Source organism: Salvelinus alpinus, chromosome 11 (genome assembly GCF_045679555.1).
Source record: "Salvelinus alpinus chromosome 11, SLU_Salpinus.1, whole genome shotgun sequence".
Taxonomy (NCBI): domain Eukaryota; kingdom Metazoa; phylum Chordata; class Actinopteri; order Salmoniformes; family Salmonidae; genus Salvelinus; species Salvelinus alpinus.
In genome coordinates this window covers 71,950,530-71,977,782 of record NC_092096.1, presented here as the reverse complement: position 1 = coordinate 71,977,782, position 27,253 = coordinate 71,950,530, and the positions used below count along the sequence as shown (strand labels likewise).

The 27,253-nt window shown below is 45.6% G+C and overlaps 2 protein-coding genes across 2 annotated transcripts; one reads left to right on the top strand and one right to left on the bottom strand.

The window, feature by feature from the left end:
- The first annotated feature begins 669 nt into the window (after positions 1–669).
- Positions 670–7,600, top strand: pip4p1b (phosphatidylinositol-4,5-bisphosphate 4-phosphatase 1b). The gene is made up of 8 exons (XM_071334159.1): positions 670–984; positions 1,467–1,584; positions 1,763–1,841; positions 2,021–2,127; positions 2,741–2,858; positions 3,478–3,530; positions 3,622–3,712; positions 3,986–7,600. Exons 1-8 carry the CDS (start codon positions 897–899, stop codon positions 4,127–4,129), a joined length of 798 nt encoding a protein of 265 aa, XP_071190260.1. The 5' UTR covers positions 670–896; the 3' UTR covers positions 4,130–7,600.
- Positions 7,601–8,106: 506 nt separating this feature from the next.
- On the bottom strand, positions 8,107–9,602 carry LOC139534743 (endonuclease domain-containing 1 protein-like). Its single transcript, XM_071334158.1, has 2 exons — positions 9,139–9,602; positions 8,107–8,969 (listed from the first exon to the last, which is right to left on the bottom strand). The coding sequence occupies exons 1-2, from the start codon at positions 9,457–9,459 to the stop codon at positions 8,286–8,288; spliced, it is 1,005 nt and encodes a 334-aa protein (XP_071190259.1). The 5' UTR covers positions 9,460–9,602; the 3' UTR covers positions 8,107–8,285.
- Between the last annotated feature and the right edge of the window lie 17,651 nt (positions 9,603–27,253).

Sequence of the window (27,253 nt, the reverse complement as noted above, 5' to 3'; positions counted from 1 at the left end):
GATGTTACCAGTGAATCCAGTTTTTGTGAACTAGAAACTGAATCTATTGAACACTTTTTCTGTCATTGTTTATATAGTGAAGTGTTCTGGACTGATGTCAAACTATATCTTGGCAAAAGAATGCATAGAGCCATTGAAATATTTAAGTTTGACATATTATTTTACTACACTGATTCCACAATTGAAATGTGAGTATGTCGTAAATCTCTTTATTTTATTAGGGACATTTTCCATACATAAATCAAAATGTAATTTTTATTAGATCTGATTTGGAAAACTATTTCGAGTCATTAAAACGTTAAACAAAACAAAATGTCAACAAAATGTATTTGCTACATGTCTGTATTTCAATTTATATAATGTGGATTTGAATTATTATATTTTAAAAAAATGATCTTCCTTATTGCTTTGTGGGAATCCCTCTGGCTGTTCTGTTTTTTTGTGTGTTTTGCATGTTACTGTTAACAACAAAAAAATATATATAAATATTTTTTTTTAAACCGGCCTGGTCTGTTTTTCAAGCGTTCCCTGAAATCTCGCGTTGTTGCGCCCCGGTGAAGAAGCGGTGGCTGTACATTGAGCTGTAATAAGTGACCGTATGATGCGTGGATGTGGCGGGCAACAACAACAAACCAATCACTAGACGACTTCCGGCCTCCCGATTTATATTGAGGACGACAATTGGTTGAACATCCCGTCCATCACCTGCGTAATGACTAACGAGTCATGTGACAGAGTGTTTTTTTGTTGTTTGTTGCTTCCTTCTTCCTGGTTTCCGTGATCATGTGAATACTTCAGCTAACTAGGTTCACTCAGTCGTCCCGGCCATACACACTACCCCGGTTTGGGCACTCGACACCCCGCTACAGCCTGCGCTGGTTCCCACTAGCTACGCTATGTCGGATGGAGAGCGTAGCCCGTTGCTTTCGGACCAGCACGACGGGACGAACGGTGCTTCGTATGGCTTTCCCCCGAGGCCACAGAGTGAGTAACTAGCTATAACAACAGCTGGCATTGGCTATGTTACTTAGCTGGCTAGCTAACAACAATAGCTAACTACCTAGCTAGCAACAGTAGCTAACTAGCTCGCTAAGGTCAACTAGCTAGCTTAGCTGGATGCTGGATGCACATAAGCTGTCTAGCTAGCTAGTTTATTAACAACTCGGCTATTTACTGTTTTTTCCCCCGTAGCTACTAGCTGGCTGAATAGTAACTACCTAGTAGAAGAGGGTATCTATCCAGCAATAACAACTGATTTCACTTCCATATTCTATTTCTAGACAGTCATGTGTACTCAGAAGTGAAAGCTTTTGTGTGAACGAATCATTCCTCTTAAAAAAAAAATGTATTTCCTGTCATACTCTTTCTCTGCCTTCCTTCCCGTATTCCCTCCTCCTTCTACTCTGCCCCCCCCCCCCCAAAATAAAATATATTACCCACCTCTCTCCTCCCGTCCTCTGCCCCAGGTTTCCCTCCATTCCTCAGCCCCAGTGCCCCCCCTCCAGTCCTGTTCGGTGAAGCCCCCCCTCCCTATTCTCCCCTGGGCAGCCCAGACATTGGCAGCTCCCCCATCATCAGTTGTAGGTAGGTAGCCCAGCAACACACACACACACACACTCTATACATCCTACCTCAGCAGATGAACCTGTCCTTTTAAATCCCTGGCTGGGGACTGGATAAACGGGGTTAAACATTTAGCAGAAGGCAAATCTGTTGTTTTACTGTAACATTTGGACAATAAAGCTGTATTATTGTATTATAGGGTGTGTCAGAGTGCCATCAACGTGGAGGGAAAGACACATCAACACGTAGTCAAGTGCATCATCTGCAATGAGGCTACGGTGAGCAGAATGCAGACACAGTTCTATCTACTTACAACACACACACACACACACACACACACACACACACACACACACACACACACACACACACACACACACACACACACTGGAGACTGATGGAAGGATACTATTAAGTAGTTATCAGAACTAACTCTTATCATCGTCTCTCTCTCTAGCCTATAAAGAATGCTCCAGCAGGGAAGAAGTATGTCCGCTGCCCCTGTAACTGTCTCCTCATCTGTAAAGTCACGTCACAGAGGATCGCCTGTCCCCGACTTTACTGGTGAGAGAGGGAGATGGGGGATATAAAGACGGGTAGAGAGAGAAATGACAAGGTTTGGTAGGGAGAATGGGAGAGGGAGAAGATTGGAAGGATCTAGGCTAGAGTCCATTATGTTACTGGTCTAGGCTAGAGTCCATTCTGTAACTGATCAAGGCTAGAGTCCATTCTGTTACTGGTCTAGGCTAGAGTCCATTCTGTAACTGATCAAGGCTAGAGTCCATTCTGTTACTGGTCTAGGCTAGAGTCCATTCTGTTACTGGTCTAGGCTAGAGTCCATTCTGTAACTGATCAAGGCTAGAGTCCATTCTGTTACTGATCAAGGCTAGAGTCCATTCTGTAACTGATCAAGGCTAGAGTCCATTCTGTTACTGGTCTAGGCTAGAGTCCATTCTGTTACTGATCAAGGCTAGAGTCCATTCTGTTACTGATCAAGGCTAGAGTCTATTCTGTTACTGATCAAGGCTGGAGTCCATTCTGTTACTGGTCTAGGCTAGAGTCCATTCTGTTACTGGTCTAGGCTAGAGTCCATTCTGTTACTGATCGAGGCTAGAGTCCATTCTGTTTGGTGTGTCAGGGGTTAAGGATTGTAACTGATCGTGTGTGTGTGTTCCAGTAAGCGTGTCATGAACTTGGGTCTGGTGCGTGCTGCCGGGTCGAGTTCGGACAGTCCAGAACCTCAACAACTCGCTGGGGTCAGAGTGGTCTGTGGACACTGCAGAAACACATTCCTGGTAGGACCGTGTGTGTCTGAGGGAACGGGGTTGGGGGTAGTAGTAGTAGTAGTGGTGTAAACTAACAGTAGTGTACTGTGTGTGTCTGAGGGCGGGGTAGTAGTAGTAGTAGTAGTAGTGGTGTAAACTAACAGTAGTGTACTGTGTGTGTCTGAGGGCGGGGTAGTAGTAGTAGTAGTAGTAGTGGTGTAAACTAACAGTAGTGTACTGTGTGTGTCTGAGGGCGGGGTTGGGGGTAGTAGTAGTAGTAGTGGTGTAAACTAACAGTAGTGTACTGTGTGTGTCTGAGGGAACGGGGTTGGGGGTAGTAGTAGTAGTAGTGGTGTAAACTAACAGTAGTGTACTGTGTGTGTCTGAGGGAACGGGGTTGGGGGTAGTAGTAGTAGTAGTGGTGTAAACTAACAGTAGTGTACTGTGTGTGTCTGAGGGCGGGGTTGGGGGTAGTAGTAGTAGTAGTGGTGTAAACTAACAGTAGTGTACTGTGTGTGTCTGAGGGAACGGGGTTGGGGGTAGTAGTAGTAGTGGTGTAAACTAACAGTAGTGTACTGTGTGTGTCTGAGGGCGGGGTTGGGGGTAGTAGTGGTGTAAACTAACAGTAGTGTACTGTGTGTGTCGTCAGTGGACTGATTTCTCAGACAGAACGTTAGCCAGATGCCCCCACTGCAGAAAAGTGTGAGTCTATATACCATCTCACATCAACTTATTCCTTTTACCGTTCTTCAACTCTGTTCCTGTACTGACTTCCTGTTTATCTCCGTTGCAGCTCTTCTGTTGGCCGGCGGTACCCCAGGAGGCGGGGCTTGTGGTGTTTCCTGTTGTTTTTGGTTTTCTCTGGCGGCACGGCAGGACTAGTGGTGAGTTTAGTTTCTGAGGATACTATTTCAGTCACAATCGTGTGTGTGTGTGTGTGTGTGTAAGCATCTGTAGGTGGGAACATGGAAGCCAGAGGGAACTATGCTTAGTACTCTAACCTCTGTTTCCCCCTCTGTTACGCTCTCTCTCTGTCTCTCTCTCTCTCTCTCTCTGTCTCTCTCTGTCTGTCTCTCTCTCTGTCTGTCTGTCTCTCTCTCTCTCTGTCTCTCTCTCTCTCTCTGTTTCTCTCTCTCTGTCTCTGTTTCTCTCTCTAGATGGGAACGTGTAAACCAGCCTTGCTCCACAGAGGGATTTATGCCTCTTGGGTCTTCCTGATTCTCCTGACTGTACTGAGCATGTGCAGAATGATCTACTGGGGCTGTCTGAAGATCAGCGAACCCGTACAGAACATCACATAGAGGGGAGAGGAGCCCGTACAGAACATCACATAGAGGGGAGAGGGGCCCGTACAGAACATCACATAGAGGGGAGAGGGGCCCGTACAGAACATCACATAGAGGGGAGAGGAGCCCGTACAGAACATCACATAGAGGGGAGAGGGGCCCGTACAGAACATCACATAGAGGGGAGAGGGGCCCGTACAGAACATCACATAGAGGGGAGAGGGGCCCGTACAGAACATCACATAGAGGGGAGAGGAGCCCGTACAGAACATCACATAGAGGGGAGAGGGGCCCGTACAGAACATCACATAGAGGGGAGAGGGGCCCGTACAGAACATCACATAGAGGGGAGAGGGGCCCGTACAGAACATCACATAGAGGGGAGAGGGGCCCGTACAGAACATCACATAGAGGGGAGAGGGGCCCGTACAGAACATCACATAGAGCAGTGGATCTCAAACTGAGGGGGCGACACGGGGTCCTGCTTTAAACTAAACTCTTGAAAATGATAATAGTAGAATGCACAAGGTACAGTTTCTAAATTGGGTAGTACATCATCAGGTCCTCTTGTCATCATCGTAGACCTTAGAGAGATACGTGTAACGTGTCAGAAATGTCCAGATCAACCAGCCCATGTCAGCTAACGTTTTCTTTATTAAGGTTTTTTTTAGGCCATAGATATTGTTGTAATTTTTTTAGTCACTCAAATATCACATGAATAGACGTTAGGAAAAATTGCAGAATGTATAGAATTGCAACAACAACAAAAATGCTTTAAAACTGCAACATTTTCTTTGCACCACATGACAAAATGTGTAGAATTTCAGGAACTATACTTTAAACCTGCAACATTCTCTCCAACCAGAGGGATGTGAACAGTTTGTGTCATGAACAGAGCTTGTACCCATAGAAATATACGTGGGGGGGGGGGGTCCTCAATGCTGGGAGAGGGACCCCGAGTTAAAACAGAGAACCCCTGACATGGAGGGGAACAGAGAGAGGTACTGAGGGAGATATGGTATAGGAAGGAGCGTGAGAACAAACATTAACAGGACCAAGTCAAACTAGATTAAACTGTCAAAACCTATCTCTGTCTGGAATAACTAACCGGTCTTAGGGGCTTTGTCCCAAATAGTACACTATTCACTATGTAGTGCACTACTTTAGACCAGAGCCCTATTCACTATGTAGTGCACTACTTTAGACCAGAGCCCTATGGAACCCTATTCCCTATATAGTGCACTACTTTAGACCAGAGCCCTATGGAACCCTATTCCCTATGTAGTGCACTACTTTAGACCAGAGCCCTATGGAACCCTATTCCCTATATAGTACACTACTTTAGACCAGAGCCCTATGGAACCCTATTCTCTATATAGTGCACTACTTCTGACCAGAGCCCCATAGGCTCTGTAGTGCGCTATATAAACCTGTGGTCAAAAGCAGTGCACTATATAGGAAATATGGGGCTGAGCCTTTGACTGGCTGGACTAATGGTCCCCTACTGGACTGGCTGGACTAATGGTCCCCTACTGGACTGGCTGGACTAATGGTCCCCTACTGGACTGGCTGGACTAATGGTCCCCTACTGGACTGGCTGGACTAATGGTCCCCTACTGGACTGGCTGGACTAATGGTCCCCTACTGGACTGGCTGGACTAATAGTCCCCTACTGGACTGGCTGGACTAATAGTCCCCTACTGGACTGGCTGGACTAATGGTCCCCTACTGGACTGGCTGGACTAATGGTCCCCTACTGGACTGGCTGGACTAATGGTCCCCTACTGGACTGGCTGGACTAATGGTCCCCTACTGGACTGGCTGGACTAATGGTCCCCTACTGGACTGGCTGGACTAATGGTCCCCTACTGGACTGGCTGGACTAATAGTCCCCTACTGGACTGGCTGGACTAATAGTCCCCTACTGGACTGGCTGGACTAATGGTCCCCTACTGGACTGGCTGGACTAATGGTCCCCTACTGGACTGGCTGGACTAATGGTCCCCTACTGGACTGGCTGGACTAATGGTCCCCTACTGGACTGGCTGGACTAATGGTCCCCTACTGGACTGGCTGGACTAATGGTCCCCTACTGGACTGGCTGGACTAATGGTCCCCTACTGGACTGGCTGTTAGGACTAATAGTCCCCTACTGGACTGGCTGGACTAATGGTCCCCTACTGGACTGGCTGGACTAATGGTCCCCTACTGGACTGGCTGGACTAATGGTCCCCTACTGGACTGGCTGGACTAATGGTCCCCTACTGGACTGGCTGGACTAATGGTCCCCTACTGGACTGGCTGGACTAATGGTCCCCTACTGGACTGGCTGTTAGGACTAATGGTCCCCTACTGGACTGGCTGTTAGGACTAATGGTCCCCTACTGGACTGGCTGGACTAATAGTCCCCTACTGGACTGGCTGGACTAATAGTCCCCTACTGGACTGGCTGGACTAATAGTCCCCTACTGGACTGGCTGGACTAATAGTCCCCTACTGGACTGGCTGGACTAATAGTCCCCTACTGGACTGGCTGGACTAATAGTCCCCTACTGGACTGGCTGGACTAATAGTCCCCTACTGGACTGGCTGGACTAATGGTCCCCTACTGGACTGGCTGGACTAATAGTCCCCTAGTGGACTAATGGTCCCCTACTGGACTGGCTGGACTAATGGTCCCCTACTGGACTGTACATATATATTCACTCAGACTCTGCAGTCATTGTTATGTGATTTATTTTTAAATAGTTGGGTTTATTTTCTATTGTAGAGTTGTCTCCTGTTGTCTGTCACCCTCTCTGGTTAATTGTTGTAATATCTAACTATGGAGAGTCCCTAATGCTACCCTATTCTCTACTACTATTGACCTGAGCCCTATGGGCCATAGTGCCCTACTTTTGACCAGGGCTCTATGGGCCATAGTGCCCTACTTTTGACCAGGGCCTCTATGGGCCATAGTGCCCTACTTTTGACCAGGGCCCTATGGGCCTTAGTGCCCTACTTTTGACCAGGGCCCTATGGGCCTTAGTGCCCTACTTTTGACCAGGGCCCTATGGGCCATAGTGCCCTACTTTTGACCAGGGCTCTATGGGCCATAGTGCCCTACTTTTGACCAGGGCTCTATGGGCCTTAGTGCCCTACTTTTGACCAGGGCCCTATGGGCCATAGTGCCCTACTTTTGACCAGGGCTCTATGGGCCATAGTGCCCTACTTTTGACCAGGGCTCTATGGGCCTTAGTGCCCTACTTTTGACCAGGGCTCTATGGGCCATAGTGCCCTACTTTTGACCTGAGCTCTATGGGCCTTAGTGCCCTACTAATGATTAGATCTGGTCCAAGGCGTTACGTACAGACTTGCTGGTGCTTGAACCTGCTAGATGCATGTAACAACCTGGACCAGAGCTACCTAACAATTATACAGCTGAATAATAAGTCCTGTTGTCTTATATTCTGAGTAATGTTGTGAAACTAAAATACTTTTAACAAACCTCTGTGTGTGTGTGTGTGTGTGTGTGTGTGAGAGAAATATGCATAGGCAGACTGGGAGAATAGTACATTGTTAAAAGTCTAAGCCGTTGTGGGGTGTAAATTAACATGGCTTTGCTTTAAATTAATTAATTAAATTAATTAAAATTATAATATTTTTTTGATCAAATACTGAATTTGGCCTTTACTTCTATAGCCCAGAGAAATGCATTGAATTACACATTCATAAATGGCAAAACAGACCGTCAACCAATAAGAAACCACGTTTTGAAGTGTTTGTCCTGTATGTAGGAGACATAAGCTCAGGAAATGTGTTGTTTTTACAACATCTCGCCCGTTTCTTGGGTAGGGCACAAAACTACCTTCATACTCCAATTGCCCAAAATGCTTCGGACGCTACAAACAGAAGTTGGCACATCGACGGTGACGGGGGACTTGGAGCAAAATGGAGACCACCAACAAATACACATTTTTATTATTGTTGGACAAAAGACTAATCACAAGGAATTCAGGTAAAATGATTTTAATCAAGGAAGTCTTAAAATATTCCCACGAATATATACAGAAACATATTGATTGCATTTATGTAATCAATGTTTGAAATTATTACGGTATATTCATGTCAAATACAATATGTATTTGGGCTATTTGCGGTCAATACCATTGCATTTGTGCGGCAGCTAGATTCAGTTGTCTACCTGTTCTTCAGCCCTTCCGGAAGGACAGGCACACTCATCATCCTCTTCTTGCCCATCTCTTCCTCCGTCTTCCCCATCCGAATCTAAATCTTCCCCTGCTAACCTGAGCTGTAAACCACTTGAACACTGCTGGGGAAATAGACTGACTTCTCCTCCGGGGTAGATTACGTTCAGTTTTTCATACAGATCTGTCAACGCAAGTGGTTTCAACCTTTTTTTCCCGCACACCTCTGCTACATTCTCGCTCCAATATCCCTTGGCCATCCACTCACCCAGGTTTCTGTTGTAACAACAATAGGCAGACCACAAGTAAGATGGGATGTTCACTCGGTTCTTCAGTGTGTTGCCGTTACTGGGCACCGCTCCGGTCACCACATAGGCTTTTATCTTGTTGTTAGCATCCTTACAGTCGTTCTCAAGAATCTTTTTGACACTTTTCTCCATTTTACACCAGCTAAACGCATTTGAGGACACTGCTTGCGGAACGCAGTTGGTCAGGGTAAAGGTGGAATTCTTGCTTTCTATATCATGCGCATGCTCATTTGGAAACATGTGACCTCTGTTCACCTTGTGTGTGTCCTCTGCTCCAACATAGTCTTCTTTGACAGCCTGGTTTGGGTAATTGGTTCCCGGTGTAGCCAGTGCCATATTGGGATCTTCCTCTTCATCCAGCTACAGGAACAATATTTATTTGAAATACTTTTAAGATACACACTTCACAGATCTATTGACAGAGTATTCACACATCTTACACATACAGTATGTTACAGTATATGTCCAGTCATTTAAAATAAGATTTTCATTAATGCATTAATGCACAAAGAATGAATGAATCAATTACCTGGGGTTCTATCTTCCATGCTGGCCTTTTGATGCTGTCGCTCCCAGAACCAATGAAGGTGTAGGCTGAGAACACAGGGATCCTGTTGGCCGTGTCATAAAGAGTTGCGTACCTGTAGACGTTGTCGAACAACTGGCAAATCGGTTTGTAATGGTTCTTTGCAGTCCCATCAAGCAAAATACCCGGGATATTTGGAGTCTTCTCATCCAGGAAGAACCCCTTGCACTTTGGATCGAACTTCACCACCACCTCAGAGAGCGCAGTGTGAAGGTAAGAGAAAAGAAGAAGAGCAGAGAGATGCGTCAATACCCCCATCATCATCACTTGAAGACTCTGTCACCACAGAGACAAAGGTGAAGTTGCAGAGACCAGTCGTTTTCAGAGACAACTCCTTCAAGTGTCAAGACAGAACAAGGAGGGTTGGTTTGCATAAACTGTTCTGTGGCTGCATTTACGCACATAACCCAATTCATATTTTTTTTCTTCCACTAATTGATCTTTTGACCAATCACATTAGATCTTTTTACCTCAGCGCTTTTTCAGAGCCAATCTGATTGGTCAAAAAAGGTGGTACCATAAGGTAGGACCATTCTAGCCAATGAGAGGGCAGATACGTGTGTGTGAACAACAGGCCATAGAGATAGATAGAGGAGTCATCTTTGTATCTGTGCCATTATAACGTCTGTGGCAGCATGGGCAGCGCCATTGAGGTGGTTTCTGTTTAAAGTAGTCAATTTTCTCCTCATTGGCTGATCTCTCCCAACTCATAGAAATACCAGTTGACTATTTAAAAAGATGGAAGCCCTCAATGGCTAGGTCCATGTTTAAAATTGGTTTATATTCAAGATGAGTCCTCTATCTATCTCTATGACAACAGCACAACTCACATATAAAGTTTTTTTTTTTTCAAAGTTGCCGAAATCCCACGAGTCCATTTATATCCGTGGTACCTAACCATTATGAAAATATATATTTGATTAAATAAACTTTGCGCAGTGGTGTAAAGTACTTAATAAAAAACACTTTAAAGTACTACTTAAGTAGTTTTTAGGGGGTATATGTACTTTACTATTTATATTTTTGACAACTTTTACTCCACTACGTTCCTAAAGAATTAAGGTACTTTTTACTACATACATTTTCCCTGACACCCAAAAGTACTCGTTACATTTTGAATGCTTATTAGCAGGACAGGAAAATGGTCCAATTTATACATTTATCAAGAAAACATCCCTGGTCATCCCTACTGCCTCTGATCTGGAGGACTCACTAAACATACATGCTTCATTTGTAAATTATGTCCGAGTGTTGGATTGCGCCCCTGGCTATCAGTCAATAAAAAACAAGAAAATTGTGCCGTTTGCTTAATATAAGGAATTTTACTCAAGTAGTATTTTACTGGGTGACTTTCACTTTTCACTTTTACTGGGTGACTTTCACTTTTTTTTTCATGGACCGATTTTGGGCGGAGTAAAACCTCTCGCTTCCCCTCTTCCTCTCTGGCCATAATGTGTCACAACCAAACATTCCCTATTCTGAAGTGTAACCATGGCTGCGTTCAGTAAGTTTTAACGCTCCGGAACATTCAATTGAACGGAAACGGTACTGTACTGAACGACCAGTTGATAAAAGGGGTAGGGGTTGGGTTGTGGGTTAGGGAACACTGTCAGCATGTCCACTGCCCTTTTCAATACGTCACTCATTGCTTCAAGCCACGCCATGACACACCCACCAAACAGAAGCTAACGTACCTCAAAGTCTGGATTCTAGCCTCTTTCACCACTTCCTGTAGAGTCATCTATTGGACTCTAGCCTCTTTCACCACTTCCTGTAGTCATCTATTGGACTCTAGCCTCTTTCACCACTTCCTGTAGAGTCATCTATTGGACTCTAGCCTCTTTCACCACTTCCTGTAGAGTCATCTATTGGACTCTAGCTTCTTTCACCACTTCCTGTAGAGTCATCTATTGGACTCTAGCTTCTTGCACCACTTCCTGTAGAGTCATCTATTGGACTCTAGCCTCTTTCACCACTTCCTGTAGTCATCTATTGGACTCTAGCCTCTTTCACCACTTCCTGTAGAGTCATCTATTGGACTCTAGCCTCTTTCACCACTTCCTGTAGAGTCATCTATTGGACTCTAGCTTCTTTCACCACTTCCTGTAGAGTCATCTATTGGACTCTAGCTTCTTTCACCACTTCCTGTAGAGTCATCTATTGGACTCTAGCCTCTTTCACCACTTCCTGTAGTCATCTATTGGACTCTAGCCTCTTTCACCACTTCCTGTAGAGTCATCTATTGGACTCTAGCCTCTTTCACCACTTCCTGTAGAGTCATCTATTGGACTCTAGCCTCTTTCACCACTTCCTGTAGAGTCATCTATTGGACTCTAGCTTCTTTCACCACTTCCTGTAGAGTCATCTATTGGACTCTAGCCTCTTTCACCACTTCCTGTAGAGTCATCTATTGGACTCTAGCTTCTTCCACCCAATGGAAAAACCAACAACTAGTAAGGAGAAGCATATTGAACCCAGCAATGTTAACTTAATTCAATGGTTCATATTATATCATTTCTGTGTGTCTCATCTCCCTCCAGGCTGATATCTGGTCTTTAGAGCTAAAGGAGGACCTCCTAACAGTGATATGCAGTGAACCTTATGAATGTTGATCTGTAAATGTGCCCCCCCCCCCCCTCCCAGGCTGATACCTGATCATTAGGTATAACAGCTATAGAGCTAGCTAAAACAGAACCTGCTAACAGTGACCTGTATCCCACTGATCATTGGGTATAACAGCTATAGAGCTAGCTAAAACAGAACCTGCTAACAGTGACCTGTATCCCAATGATGGCCTGCCTCTGAAGATAAACAGGGTTGGTCCTAGTCAGTCCCTGGATGGGAGACCAGACGCTGATAGAAGTGGTGTTGGAGTGCCAGTAGGGGGCACTCTTTCTTCTGGTCTAAAAAAAATATCCCAGGGCAGTGATTGGGGACATTGCCCTGTCTAGGTGGCTGTCTTTCAGATAGGATGTGAAACAGGTGTCCTGACTCTCTGTGGTCACTAAAGATCCCATGGTACTTATCATAAGAGTAGGGGTGTTCTGGCTAAATTCCCAATCTGGCCATCATACTGTCATGGCCACCTAATCATCCCCAGTTTACAAATTGCTCATTCATTTCCCCTGTAACTATTCCCCAGGTTGTTGCTGAGAATGTGTTCTCAGTCAACCTACCTGTTAAAATCAGGGTTAGATTAAAAAAAACTAAAAAGGTGTTCTGATCCTCCCTCCCTCGGTAAACTGACCTCTCCAAGAGTTCACTGACTCAATGAGGATCCAGTCTTCCAAGGAGGGTGTGTCCGTCTCCGTCTCTCTCAAAACGGACTAGAGAAGATCTGAGGTTCTTCAATGTGGAAGGGCATGAGGAATTTCACCCTGTGAAATGTTGTTTGTTACTGCCATCTGGTGGTTGAATGTGGATGAACAGAAAAAAAGTAATATTTATCTTCCTAATTATCCATTTTTTTTCTCTCAATTCCTCTCCCCTCTTCTGTCTCCCCCTCTCATCTCCTCTCCCTTCCTCTGTCTCCCCCTCTCATCTCCTCTCCCCTCCTCTGTCTCCCCTCCTCTGTCTCCCCCTCTCATCTCCTCTCCCCTCCTCTGTCTCCCCTCACCCCTCCTCTGTCTCCCCTCCACTGTCTCCCCCCTCTCCCTTCCTCTGTCTCCCCCCCCCTCCTCTCCCCTCCTCTGTCTCCCCTCCCCCCTACTCTGTTTCCCCTCCCCCCTCTCTCTTCCCTCCTCTGTCTCCCCTCCCCCTCTCCCCCCCTCTGTCTCCCCTCCCCCCTCTCCCCTCCCTCTCCCCTCCTCCCTCCTCCTCTGTCTCCCCTCCTCCCCCCTCCTCTGTCTCCCCTCCCCCCTCTCTCCTCCTGTCTCCCCTCCCCCCTCTCTCCTCCCTCCTCTGTCTCCCCTCCCCCCTCTCTCCTCCCTCCTCTGTCTCCCCTCCCCCCTCTCTCCCCTTCTGTCTCCCCTCCCCCCTCTCCCCTCCTCTGTCTCCCCTCCCCCTCCTCTGTCTCTCCTCCTCTTTCTCCCCCTCTCTCCTCCTCTGTCTCCCCTCCCCCCTCTCCCCTCCTCCCCCCTCCTCCGTCTCCCCTCCCCCTCCTCTGTCTCTCCTCCTCCTCTCCCCTCCCCCTCTCTCCTCCTCTGTCTACCCTCCCCACTCCCCTGTCTCCCCTCCTCTGTCTCCCCTCCTCTGTCTCTCCTCCTCTGTCTCTCCTCCTCTGTCTCCCCTCCTCTGTCTCTCCTCCTCTGTCTCCCCTCCTCCCTCCTCCTCTGTCTCCCCTCCCCCCTCTAAAAAATAGAGAGCGTAAAAAATAGAGAGCGGAGGGAGTTGGTGAATCTATATACATCCAGTAAGAATGTGTCCTATATAAATTACACGGTGGTTGGAGCCTTTCAAGGAAATGACCAGGGTTTTTGTGTACGCTACTCTGCCCTGCAGCAGGAAGTCTTCTGTGTCAGTGGTTTACTTGTTCCCATTCCACTAACACTGTCAGCTCTCTATTCAACCACAATCCGTCTCATGGGCATCGATATATATATACAGTTGAAGTCGGAAGTTTACATAAACCTTAGCCAAATACATTTAAACTCAGTTGTTCACAATTCCTGGCATTTAATTATAGAATAAATTCCTTGTTTTAGGTCAGTTAGGATCACCACTTTATTTTAAGAATGTGAAATGTCAGAATAATAGTAGAGAGAATGATTTATTTCAGCTTTTATTTCTTTCATCACATTCCCAGTGGGTCAGAAGTTTACATACACTCAATTAGTATTTGGTAGCATTGCCTTTAAATTGTTTAATATGGGTCAAATGTTTCGGGTAGCCTTCCACAAGCTTCCCACAATAAGTTGGGTGAACTACGCTAGAGACACGGCGATTCAGACAGCTAGCGGGCCGGGGCTAGCAGATGGGCCTTCGGCAATGTCGCAACGGAAGAGCCTGTTGAAACCACCTCAGACAGTTACGTCGGCAGACCAGTCGTGATGGATCGGCGGGGCTCCTTGTCGGCAATAAAGGGTCCAGGCCAATTGGCAAAAGAGCTTTTGTAGCCCAAGAATTAGCTGGTAGACCTATTCGGCGAGGTGGGAGATGGGCCTAGCTCGAGGCTAGCTCCAGGCTAACTGGTGCTTGCTTCGGGACAGAGGCGTTAGCCAGGAGTAGCCACTCGGATTGCAGCTAGCTAGCTGCGATGATCCGGTGTAATGTACCAGGGCTTGCGGCAGGAATCCGGTGATGAGATAGAGAAAAAGCAGTCCGATATGCTCCTGGTTGATATCGCGCTGTGCAGACTGGCAGGTATTGACCGAGCTGAACCTGGCTGGTGTCCGAGTTAACGGTGATGACCGCTAGCAGTGGCTAACTGACTACTAGCTAGCTTCTGGTAGGGGTTCCCGAATCTAAAGTATAAGGCAGGAAAGTATATTCAGGTCGTAGATGGACAGTTAAATTCAAATATATACGAGATATATACGGGGGAAAAAACAGAGGAAAACGACTATGTACACGGGACAAGACGGGACAAGACGGAACAAGACGGGACAAGACGGGACAAGACGAACACACGTCCGACTGCTACGCCATCTTGGTTGTGTCTCAACTGTCTCAAGGCTTAAAACTCATTCTTTAACCCTGTCTCCGCCTCTTCATCTACACGGATTGAAGTGGATTTAACAAGTGACATCAATAAGGGATCATAGCAATCGCCAGGATTCGCCTGGTCTGTCTACATCATAATGTTTTGTACAGTGTATTTGCTGTCAGGTCGACGAGTCCTCCTTGGCTGTAGGTTTGGTACTTAGCCAGTAGATGGTGTTAATGCTTTAAAAATGTGTGTGTGTGTGTGTGTGTGTGTGTGTGTGTGTGTGTGTGTGTGTGTGTGTGTGTGTGTGTGTGTGTGTGTGTGTGTGTGTGTGTGTGTGTGTGTGTGTGTGTGTGTGTGTGTTTTCATTTATGTCACACACACTCCCATCATTCATCTCCTTTGTGTCACTATTTTTTTCCCCCTCCTCTCCTCCTCCTCCTCCTCTCCTCCCTCCCTCCTCCTCCTCTCTCCTCTCTCCTCTCTCTTCCTCCTCTCCCCCTTCCTCCCTCCCTCCCCCTCTCCCCCTTCCTCCCTCCCTCCTCCTCCTCCTCCTCCTCCTCTCCACAGGGGTGCGGTTGTTTTGACACTGTACCACAGGTGCTGAACAGTATAAACCTCTGTTCTCTGGTCACCATCTGTCTACCCCAACCTCCCAACCTCTCTCTCTCTCTCTCTCTCTCAATTCAATTCAATTCAAGGGGCTTTATTGGCATGGGAAACATGTGTTAACATTGCCAAAGCAAGTGAGGTAGGTAATATACAAAAATCAAATAAACAATAAAAATGAACAGTAAACATTACACATACAGAAGTCTCTCTCTCTCTCTCTCTCTCTCTCTCTCTCTCTAACTCTTTCTAACTCTTTCTAACTCTCTCTAGTCCTCTCACTCTAACTCTCTAGTCCTCTCACTCTCTCTAGTCCTCTCTCTCTCTCTCTCTCTCTCTCAGTCACACACTATCTTAACCTTTCTGTTTGACTTCTGTATGGTAAATGGTTTGGACCTGTGTTAAGCTGCACACTGTGTTCCTCTGTTTCCACCATTACTTCATCATTAAGGCCTGTTGTGTGTTTCTCCCTCTCTGTCTGAAGAGAATCCAGACTCATCGTCATATATTCCACCTTCTATCTCTCTTCCTCTGTCCATTGCTCTCTTTCCTTCCATCTCTCTCTCTATCTCTCTCTCTCTCTCTCTCTCTCTCTCTCTCTCTCTCTCTTTCTCTCTCAATCTCTCTCTCCTCCTCTTCAAAAAGTGATTGGAATATCGTAACGCGACCCAGTAAAACTGGAGGGAGAGGAATGTTGGAGCCTGGTCGAGGATTCCCAGATGGGGAAAAGGGCTTCCTGCATCATAAACACACCTCTCATCTCCACAAGATGGAAAAGACACCATCTGTGTAGTTCTAGTAATATAACGTTTTGGAGTTCATTAATATTAATATTCCTTTCTCTCCCAGGAAATCAATGTTGTGATCTCACTCCTCCGGTCTGTCCCAAGGGCGAAGAACTGGCACAGAATCTTTCATCAGTATCACGCCCTGACCATAGAGAGACCTTTTTATGTCTCTATTTGGTTTGGTCAGGGTGTGATTTGGGGTGGGCATTCTATGTTTTCGTTTTCTATGATTTTGTATTTCTATGTTTTGGCCGGGTATGGTTCTTAATCAGGGACAGCTGTCTATCGTTGTCTCTGATTGGGAACCATACTTAGGTAGCCCTTTTTCCCTCCTTTCATTGTGGGAAGTTGTCTTTGTTTCTGGCACATTGCCCTTAAGCTTCACGGTTGTTTTTGTTTATTGTTTTGTTGGCGAGATTCCATAATAAAAAGGAATATGTACGATCACCACGCTGCACCTTGATCCGCTTCCTTCAACGACGGCCGGGACAATCAGCTGGGGGAAAATATCAATATCTACACTGCTCTTTTTTCCAAAACAACGTGATCACCAACAGGCTGTACTGTCTGGAGGAACAACAGACTGTACTGTCTGGAGGAACAACAGACTGTACTGTCTGGAGGAACAACAGGCTGTACTGTCTGGAGGAACAACAGACTGTACTGTCTGGAGGAACAACAGACTGTACTGTCTGGAGGAACAACAGGCTGTACTGTCTGGAGGAACAACAGGCTGTACTGTCTGGAGGAACAACAGGTTGTACTGTCTGGAGGAACAACAGGCTGTACTGTCTGGAGGAACAACAGGCTGTACTGTCTGGAGGAACAACAGGGTGTACTGTCTGGAGGAACAACAGGCTGTACTGTCTGGAGGAACAACAGGCTGTACTGTCTGGAGGAACAACAGGCTGTACTGTCTGGAGGAACAACAGGCTGTACTGTCTGGAGGAACAACAGGGTGTACTGTCTGGAGGAACAACAGGGTGTACTGTCTGGAGGAACAACAGGCTGTACTGTCTGGAGGAACAACAGGATCACCAACAGGCTGTACTGTCTGGAGGAACAACAGGCTGTACTGTCTGGAGGAACAACAGGCTGTACTGTCTGGAGGAACAACAGGATCACCAACAGGGTGTACTGTCTGGAGGAACAACAGGCTGTACTGTCTGGAGGAACAACAGGCTGTACTGTCTGGAGGAACAACAGGATCATCAACAGGCTGTACAGTCTGGAGGAACAACAGGCTGTACTGTCTGGAGGAACAACAGGCTGTACTGTCTGGAGGAACAACAGGATCACCAACAGGCTGTACTGTCTGGAGGAACAACAGGCTGTACTGTCTGGAGGAACAACAGGCTGTACTGTCTGGAGGAACAACAGGATCACCAACAGGCTGTACTGTCTGGAGGAACAACAGGCTGTACTGTCTGGAGGAACAACAGGTTGTACTGTCTGGAGGAACAACATGCTGTACTGTCTGGAGGAACAACAGGATCCCCAACAGACTGTACTGTCTGGAGGAACAACAGGATCACCAACAGGCTGTACTGTCTGGAGGAACAACAGGCTGTACTGTCTGGAGGAACAACAGGCTGTACTGTCTGGAGGAACAACAGGCTGTACTGTCTGGAGGAACAACAGGATCACCAACAGGCTGTACTGTCTGGAGGAACAACAGGCTGTACTGTCTGGAGGAACAACAGGCTGTACTGTCTGGAGGAACAACAAGATGTACTGTCTGGAGGAACAACAAGATGTACTGTCTGGAGGAACAATAGGATCACCAACAGGCTGTACTGTCTGGAGGAACAACAGGCTGTACTGTCTGGAGGAACAACAGGCTGTACTGTCTGGAGGAACAACAGGATAACCAACAGGCTGTACTGTCTGGAGGAACAACAGGCTGTACTGTCTGGAGGAACAACAGGCTGTACTGTCTGGAGGAACAACAGGCTGTACTGTCTGGAGGAACAACAGGCTGAGGCCTCTCTTAGAGGTAGAGAATCCCAGTGGAGAGGGGAACCGGCCAGGCAGAGACAGCAAGAGCGGTTCGTTGCTCCAGAGCCTTTCCGTTCACCTTCACACTCCTGGGCCAGACTACACTCAATCATAGGACCTACTGAAGAGATGAGTCTTCAATAAAGACTTAAAGGTCGAGACTGAGTCTGCGTCTCTCACATGGGTAGGCAGACCATTCCATAAAAATGGAGATCTATAGGAGAAAGCCCTGCCTCCAGCTGTTTGCTAAGAAATTCTAGGGACAATTAGGAGGCCTGCGTCTTGTGACCGTAGGTGTAGGTATAGGTATGGTGTAGGTATGTACGGCAGGACCAAATCGGACAGATAAGTAGGAGCAAACCCATGTAATGCTTTGTAGGTTAGCAGTAAAACGTTGAAATCAGCCCTTGCCTTAACAGGAAGCCAGTGTAGGGAGGCTAGCACTGGAGTAATATGATCACATGTTTTGGTTCTAGTCAAGATTCTAGCAGCCGTATTTAGCACTAACTGAAGTTTATTTAGTGCTTTATCCGGGTAGCCGGAAAGTAGAGCATTGCAGTAGTCTAATATAGAAGAAACAAAAGCATGGATACATTTTTCTGCATCATTTTTGGACAGAAAGTTTCTGATTTTTGCAATGTTACGTAGATGGAAAAAAGCTGTCCTTGAAACAGTCTTGATATGTTCGTCAAAAGAGAGATCAGGGTCCAGAGTAACGCCGAGGTCCTTCACAGTTTTATTTGAGGCGACTGTACAACCATCAAGATTAATTGTCAGATTCAACAGAAGATCTCTTTGTTCCTTGGGACCCTAGAACAAGCATCTCTGTTTTGTCCGAGTTTAAAAGTAGAAAAAGTGCTGCCATCCACTTCCTTATGTCTGAAACACAGGCTTCCAGGGAGGGAAATTTTGGGGCTTCACCATGTTTCATTGAAATGTACAGCTGTGTGTCATCCGCATAGCAGTGAAAGTTAACATTATGTTTCCTAATAACATCACCAAAATGAATAGCGAGCGTTATTTCACCGCACATACTACAGATGTCGGATCTTAATTCGTCGCAGGAGGAAAATAACGGATCCTAACCCTGCAGCAGGAGGATTGTAATGAGTATTCAATATGTAGAATCACTGCCATGGTGCAGCTCAAAGAGGTGTTTGTACAATAACTCAGACTGCAGTTCAGCTGGGCGTCAGATCAAGTAGCCTATATGGGCTACAGCACGTCTCGTGTGAATTCTTATATTTGTAGAGGGAAGATGAAAATCCATTTTTTTAGATCAATTGTTTTGTTATACAATAGCATTAAAAAACTATGAAATAACACATATGGAATCATGTAGTAACCAAAAAAGTGCTGAACAAATCAAAACATATTTTATATTTGAGATTCTTCCAAGTAGCCACCCTTTGCCTTGATGACAGCTTTGCACACTCTTGGCATTCTCTCAACCAGCTTCACCTGGAATGCTTTTCCAACAGTCTTGAAGTAGTTCCCACACATGCTGAGCACTTGTTGGCTGCTTTTCCTTCACTCTGCGGTCCAACTCATCCACAAACAATCTCAATTGGGTTGAGGTTGGGTGATTGTAGAGGCCAGGTCATCTGATACAGCACTCAATCACTCTCCTTCTTGGTCAAATACCCCTTACACAGCCTGGAGGTGTGTTGGGTCATTGTCCTGTTGAAAAACAAATGTTAGTCCCGCTAAGCGCAAACCAGATGGGATGGTGTATCACTGCAGAATGCTGTGGTAGCCATGTTGGTTAAGTGTGCCTTGAATTCTAAATAAATCACTGACAGTGTCACCAGAAAAGCACCCCCACACCATCACACCTCCTCCTCCATGCTTCACGGTGGAAACCACACATACGGAGATCATCCGTTCACCTGCTCTGTGTCTCACAAAGTCACGATGGTTGGAACCAAAAATCTCAAATTTGGACTCATCAGACCAAAGGACAGATTTCCACCGGTCTAATGTCCATTCCTCGTGTTTCTTGGCCCAAGCAAGTCTCTTCTTATTATTGGTGTCCTTTAGTAGTGGTTTCTTTGCAGCAATTCAACCATGAAGGCCTCATTCAAATCAAATCAAATTGTATTTGTCACCTGCACCGAAAGCACATTTGTGGCCTGCTGGAGGTCATTTTGCAGGGCTCTGGCAGTGCACCTCCTTGCACAAAGGCGGAGGTAGCGGTCCTGCTGCTGGGTTGTTGCCCTCCTACGGCCTCCTCCACGTCTCCTGATGTACTGGCCTGTCTCCTGGTAGCGCCTCCATGCTCTGGACACTACGCTGACAGACACAGCAAACCTTTTTGCCACAGCTCGCATTGATGTGCCATCCTGGATGAACTGCACTACCTGAGCCACTTGTGTGGGTTGTAGACTCCGTCTCATGCTACCACTAGAGTGAGAGCACCGTCAGCATTCAAAAGTGACCAAAACATCAGCCAGGAAGCATAGGAACTGAGAAGTGGTCTGTGGCCACCACCTGCAGAACCACTCCTTTATTGGGGGTGTCTTGCTAATTGCCTATAACTTCAACCTGTTGTCTATTCCATTTGCACAACAGCATGTGAAATTTATTGTCAATCAGTGTTGCTTCCTAAGTGGACAGTTTGATTTCATAGAAGTGTGATTGACTTGGAGTTACATTGTGTTGTTTAAGTGTTCCCTTTATTTTTTTGAGCAGTGTAGTTTGTTGGTGATGTGGACACCAAGGAACTTGAAGCTCTCAACCTGCCCCATTACAGCCCCGTTGATGAGAATGGGGGCGTGTTCGATCCTCCTTTTCCTCTAATCCACAATCATCTCCTTTGTCTTGATCACGTTGAGGGAGAGGCTGTTGTCCTGGCACCACACGGCCAGGTCTCTGACCTCCTCCCTATAGGCTGTCTTTGTCGGTGATCAGGCCTACCAACATTGTGTCATCGGCAAACTTAATGAGGGTGTTGGAGTCGTCCCTGGCCATGCAGTCATCAGTGAACAGGGAGTACAGGAGGGGACTGAGCCCTGAGGGGCCCCCGTGTTAAGGATCAGCATGGCGGATGTGTTGTTACCTACCCTTACCACCTGGGGGCAGCCCATTAGGAAGTCCAGGATCCATTTGCAGAGGGAGGGGTTTAGTCCCAGGGTCCTTAGCTTATTGATGAGCTTTGAGGGCACTATGGTGTTGAACGCTGCGCTGTAGTCAATGAACAGCATTCTCACATCTGTGTTTATTTTGTCCAGTTGGGAAAGGGCAGTGTGGAGTGCAATAGAGATTGCATCATCTGAGGCTCTGTTGGGGCGGTATGCAAATTGGAGTGGGTCTACGGTTTTTGGGATAATGGTGTTGATGTGAGCCATGACCAGCCTTTCAAAGCTACGGTCAGTAGTCATTTAGGCAGGTTACCTTAGTGTTCTTGGGCATAGGGACTATGGTGGTCTGCTTAAAACATGTTGGTATTACAGACTTGGACAGGGAGAGGTTGAAAATGTCAGTGAAGACACTTGCCAGTTGGTCAGTGCATGCTCGGAGTACACGTCCTGGTAATCAGTCTGGCCCTGCGGCCTTGTGAATGTTGACCTGTTTAAAGGTCTTACATCGGCTGCGTGGAGCCTGGTCACACAGTCGTCCGGAACAGCTGATGCTCTCATGCATGCTTCAGTGTTACTTCCCTCGAAGCGAGCACAGAAGTAATTTAACTCGTCTGGTAGGCTCGTGTCACTAGGCAGCTCGCGGCTGTGCTTCCCTTTTGTAGTTTGTAATAGTTTGCAAGCCCTGCCACATCCAACGAGCGTCGGAACCGGTGTAGTACGATTCAATCTTAGTCCTGTATTGAAGCTTTGCCTGTTTGATGGTTCGTCGGAGGGCATAGCGGGATTTCTTATAAGCTTCCAGGTTAGAGTCCCACTCCTTGAAAGCGGCAGCTCTACCCTTTAGCTCAGTGCGGATGTTGCCTGTAATCCATGGCTTCTGGTTGGGGTATGTACGTACAGTCACTGTGGGGACAACGTCATCGGTGTACTTATTGATGAAGCCAGTGACTGATGTGGTGTACTCCTCAATGCCATCGGAAGAATCCCGGAACATATTCCAGTCTGTGCTAGCAAAACAGTCCTGTAGCTTAGCATCTGCTTCATCTGACCACTTTGTTATTGACCGAGACACTGGTACTTCCTGCTTTAGTTTTTGCTTGTAAGCAGGAATCAGGAGGATAGAATTATGGTAAGATTTGCCAAATGGAGGGCGAGGGAGAGCTTTGAACGTGTCTCTGTGTGTGGAGTAAAGGTGGTCTAGAGTCTTTTTTCCTCTGGTTGCACACGTGACATGCTGGTAGAAATGAGGTAAAACTGATTTAAGTTTTCCTGCATTAAAGTCCCCGGCCACTAGGAGTGCCGCCTCTGGATTAGCGTTTTCCTGTTCCTGTTTGCTTATGGCCGTATACAGCTCATTGAGTGCGGTTTTAGTGCCAGCATCGGTTTGTGGTTGTAAATAGACAGCTACGAAAAATACAGATTAAAATTATCTTGGTAAATAGTGTGGTCTACAGCTTATCATGAGATACTCTACCTCAGGCGAGCAAAACCTCAAGACTTCCTTATATTTCGTGCGCCAGCTGTTGTTTACAAATATACATAGACCGACACCCCTTGTCTTACCGGAGGCTGCTGTTCTATCCTGCCAATGCATTGTAAAACCCGCCAGCTGTATGTTATTCATGTCGTCGTTCAGCCACGACTCGGTGAAACACAAGATATTACCGTTTTTAATGTCCCGTTGGTAGGATATACGTGATCGTAGTTTGTCTATTTTATTTTCCATTGATTGTACGTTGACTAATAGGACCGATGGTAAAGGGAGATTACCCGCTCGCCCGTCGGATCCTTATAAGGCACCCGGACCTTCGTCCCCGATATCTCCGTCTCTTTCTGCTGTGAATGGCGGGGATGAGGGCCTTGTCGGGCGTCTGAAGTAAATCCGTCCGACTCGTTGAAGAGAAAGTATTCCTCCAGTACGGGGTGAGTAATCGCTGTCCTGATATCTAGATGCTCTTTTCAGGTCTTAAGACACGGTGGCAGAAACATTATGTACAAAATAAGTTACAAAAAACACACACAATAGCACAATTGGTTAGGGGATCGTAAAGGGGATTCACGCAGTCTTCTCTGAACAGTTGATGTTGAGATATGTCTGTTACTTGAACTCTGTGAAACATTTATTTGGGCTGCAATTTCTGAGGCTGGTAACTCTAATAAACTTATCCTCTGCAGGAGAGGTAACTCTGAGTCTTCCTTTCCTGTGGGGGTCCTCGTGAGAGCCAGTTTCATCATAGCGCGTGATGGTTTTTGTGACCACTCCCCCCCGACATGGAGAAAAATAGAACTGCTAATTTTCAAGGAATCATCAGGCTCATTTGAATTTCTTGATGCAACTGGAAAATTCTCTGTGACAAAAGAGTAATCAAGTTAAAATCCAACATCTGTAGTGTACATGGGCCATTAAGACACACAATGGAGACAGGAATCGGTAACCATAGCAACTAAATAAACAAACGTTATCGACATGCAAAATGTGAATCGCTTACTGCATTAAAAAAGTAATTACACGCAAAAAAAATTTATTAACTGAAAAATGTATTAGAAAACAATGATTTTTATTGTTAAAAAACTTTATAAACTAATAGTGTTAGCTAGCTAGTTAGTTGGTCGTGCTGTTGGACTAACGTGCTGATGTATCACCACACAGGCTACATGTTCTACTGTGATTGGTCAAAAACAACAGTTTTAAGAAGTTAAAACTTCTTATGGCTGCAATCCCAGTAACGGGATGATATGACAACAGCCAGTGAAAGCGCAGGGCGCCAAATTCAAAACAACAGAAATCTCATAATTAAAATTCCTCAGACATACATGTTTCTTATACCATTTTAAAGGTAATCTTGTTGTTAATCCCACCAAAGTGTCCGATTTCAAATATGCTTTTCAGCGAAAGCACTACAAACGATTATGTTAGGTCACACCAAACCACAATAAGCACAGCCATTTTTCCAGCGAAAGATAGCAGTCACAAAAAGCAGAAATATAGCTAAAATTAATCACTAACCTTTGATGATCTTCATCAGATGACACTCATAGGACTTCATGTTACACAATACATGCATGTTTTGTTTGATAAAGTTCATATTTATATAAAAAAATCGGAGTTTACATTGGCGCGTTACATTCACTAGTTCCAAAAACATCCAGTGATAATGCATAGCCACATCGTTGCAACAGAAATACTCATCATAAATGTAGATGATAATACAAGTTATACACATGGAATTATAGATATACCTCTCCTTAATGCAACCGCTGTGTCAGATTTCAAAAAAACTTTACGGAAAAAGCAAACCATGCAATAATCTGAGACGGAGCTCAGAACAAGAGTCAAATTAGCCGCCATGTTGGAGTCAACAGAAACCAGAAATGACATAATAAATATTCCCTTACCTTTGATGATCTTCATCACAATACACTCCCAGGAATCCCAGGTCCACAATAAATGCTTGATTTGTTCGATAATGTCCGTTATTTATGTCCAATTAGCTACTTTGGTTAGCACGTTTGGTAAACAATTCCAAAGTCACAAAGCGCGTTCATTAAAACGTGACGAAATGTCCAAAAGTTCCGTAACGGTCAGTAGAAACATGTCAAACGATGTACTGAATCAATCTTTAGAATGTTGTTAACATACATCTTGAATAACATTCCAACCGGAGAATTACATTGACTTCAGTTGAGCGATGGAACGGAGCTGCCTATCACGTGAACGCACGTGGTCAAAGCATGGTCACCTCATGGCAGTGGTTACTCATTCCTGTCTCCTTCGGCCCCCATTCACAGTAGAGTCATCAGACAAAGTTCTATTGACTGTTGACATCTAGTGGAAGCCGTAGGAAGTGAAAACTCATCCATATCTCGCTGTAATTTCAATGGGAGCTTGGTTGAAAATCTACCAGCCTCAGAAAAAATCCAAACACGAAGTGGAACTTCTCAGGTTTTTGCCTGCCATATGAGTTATGTTATACTCACAGACACAATTCAAAGTTTTAGAAACTTCAGAGTGTTTTCTATCCAATACTAATAATAATATGCATATATTAGCAACTATGACTGAGGAGCAAGCCGTTTACTCTGGGCACCTCTGTGCACCTTTCATCCAAGCTACTCAACACTGCCCCTGCAGCCATAAGAAGTTAAATAAATAGAGCAGAATGCTATTTTCTCCACTTCGGCTGAGCGGCCTGACCGCTGACAGCTCCACTCTTCTCCACCGGGCTAGTGTAGACTACTTTAGTGTAGCAACCAAGGGGGGGGGACAGTCGAGCAGATCTTGAACCAGCAACTCCGTGTGCCATAAAGGAACGGACAACCCTCAATAGGCTTCCCTCGAGTTGAATGAAAATCTATTATCGTCCTTGACAACAAAACTCTTTTCTCTTTCCTTCTCCCAAATCAAGTGGGCGTGCAGTGGGGACTACATCTGTCAGTGGGCGTGCAGTGGGGACTACATCAGTCAGTGGGCGTGCAGTGGGGGACTACATCAGTCAGTGGGCGTGCAGCGGGGACTACATCAGTCAGTGGACGTGCAGCGGGGACTACATCAGTCAGTCGGCGTGCAGTGGGGACTACATCAGTCAGTGGGCGTGCAGTGGGGACTACATCAGTCAGTGGGCGTGCAGTGGGGACTACATCAGTCAGTGGGAGTGCAGTAGGGGACTACATCAGTCAGTGGGCGTGCAGTCGGGACTACATCAGTCGATGTACATACATAGTTCCCAGAAAAAATCATCTTTCTGTCAGGACTGTCATACCACTGAGGCTTGGAATGCGGCAGAGTAGAATGCTCATAACCTCAGACTATGGAGACAGAGTGTTAATCTCTCCTGTGTGTGTGTGTGTGTGTGTGTGTGTGCTAGTGCTACAACAACAGTGGAAATATAAAAAAGTATTACTCATATAGTAGTATCATATAGTAGTAATATATAGTAGTATCATATAGTAGTATCATATAGTAGTATCATGTAGTGGTATCATATAGTAGTAATATATAGAAGTATTACATAGTAGTATCATATAGTAGTAATATATAGTAGTATCATATAGTAGTAATATATAGTAGTATTACATAGTAGTATCATATAGTAGTATCATGTAGTGGTATCATATAGTAGTAATATATAGTAGTATCATATAGTAGTATTACATAGTAGTATCATATAGTAGTAATATATAGTAGTATTACATAGTAGTATCATATAGTAGTACTATATAGTAGTATTACATAGTAGTATCATATAGTAGTAATATATAGTAGTACAATATAGTAGTATCATATAGCAGTATCAAATAGTGGTCATTTTTATAGTATTACATAGTATTATCATATAGTAGTATTATATAGTAGTATCATATAGTAGTAATATATAGCAGTATCATATAGTAGTATTATATAGCAGTATCATAGAGTAGTATCATATAATGGCCAGCAGCATACCACCCTGCATACCACTGCTGGCTTGCTTCTGAAGCTAAGCAGGGTTGGTCCTGGTCAGTCCCTGGATGGGAGACCAGGTGCTGCTGGAAGTGGTGTTGGAGGGCCAGTAGGAGGCACTCTTTCCTCTGGTCTAAACAAAGATCCCAATGCCCCAGGGCAGTGATTGGGGACACTGCTCTGTGTAGGGTGCCGTCTTTCGGATGGGACGTTAAACGGGTGTCCTGACTCTCTGAGGTCATTAAAGATCCCATGGCACTTATCGTAAGAGTAGGGGTGTTAACCCCGGTGTCCTGGCTAAATTCCCAATCTGGCCCTCAACCATCACGGTCACCTAATAATCCCCAGTTTACAATTGGCTCATTCATCCCCCTCCTCTCCCCTGTAACTATTCCCCAGGTCGTTGCTGCAAATGAGAACGTGTTCTCAGTCAACTTACCTGGTAAAATAACGGTAAAATAAAAAATAAAATAAAAAAATAGTAATATATAGTAGTATCATACAGTAATAATATATAGCAGTATCATACAGTAGTATCATACAGCAGTATTATATAATA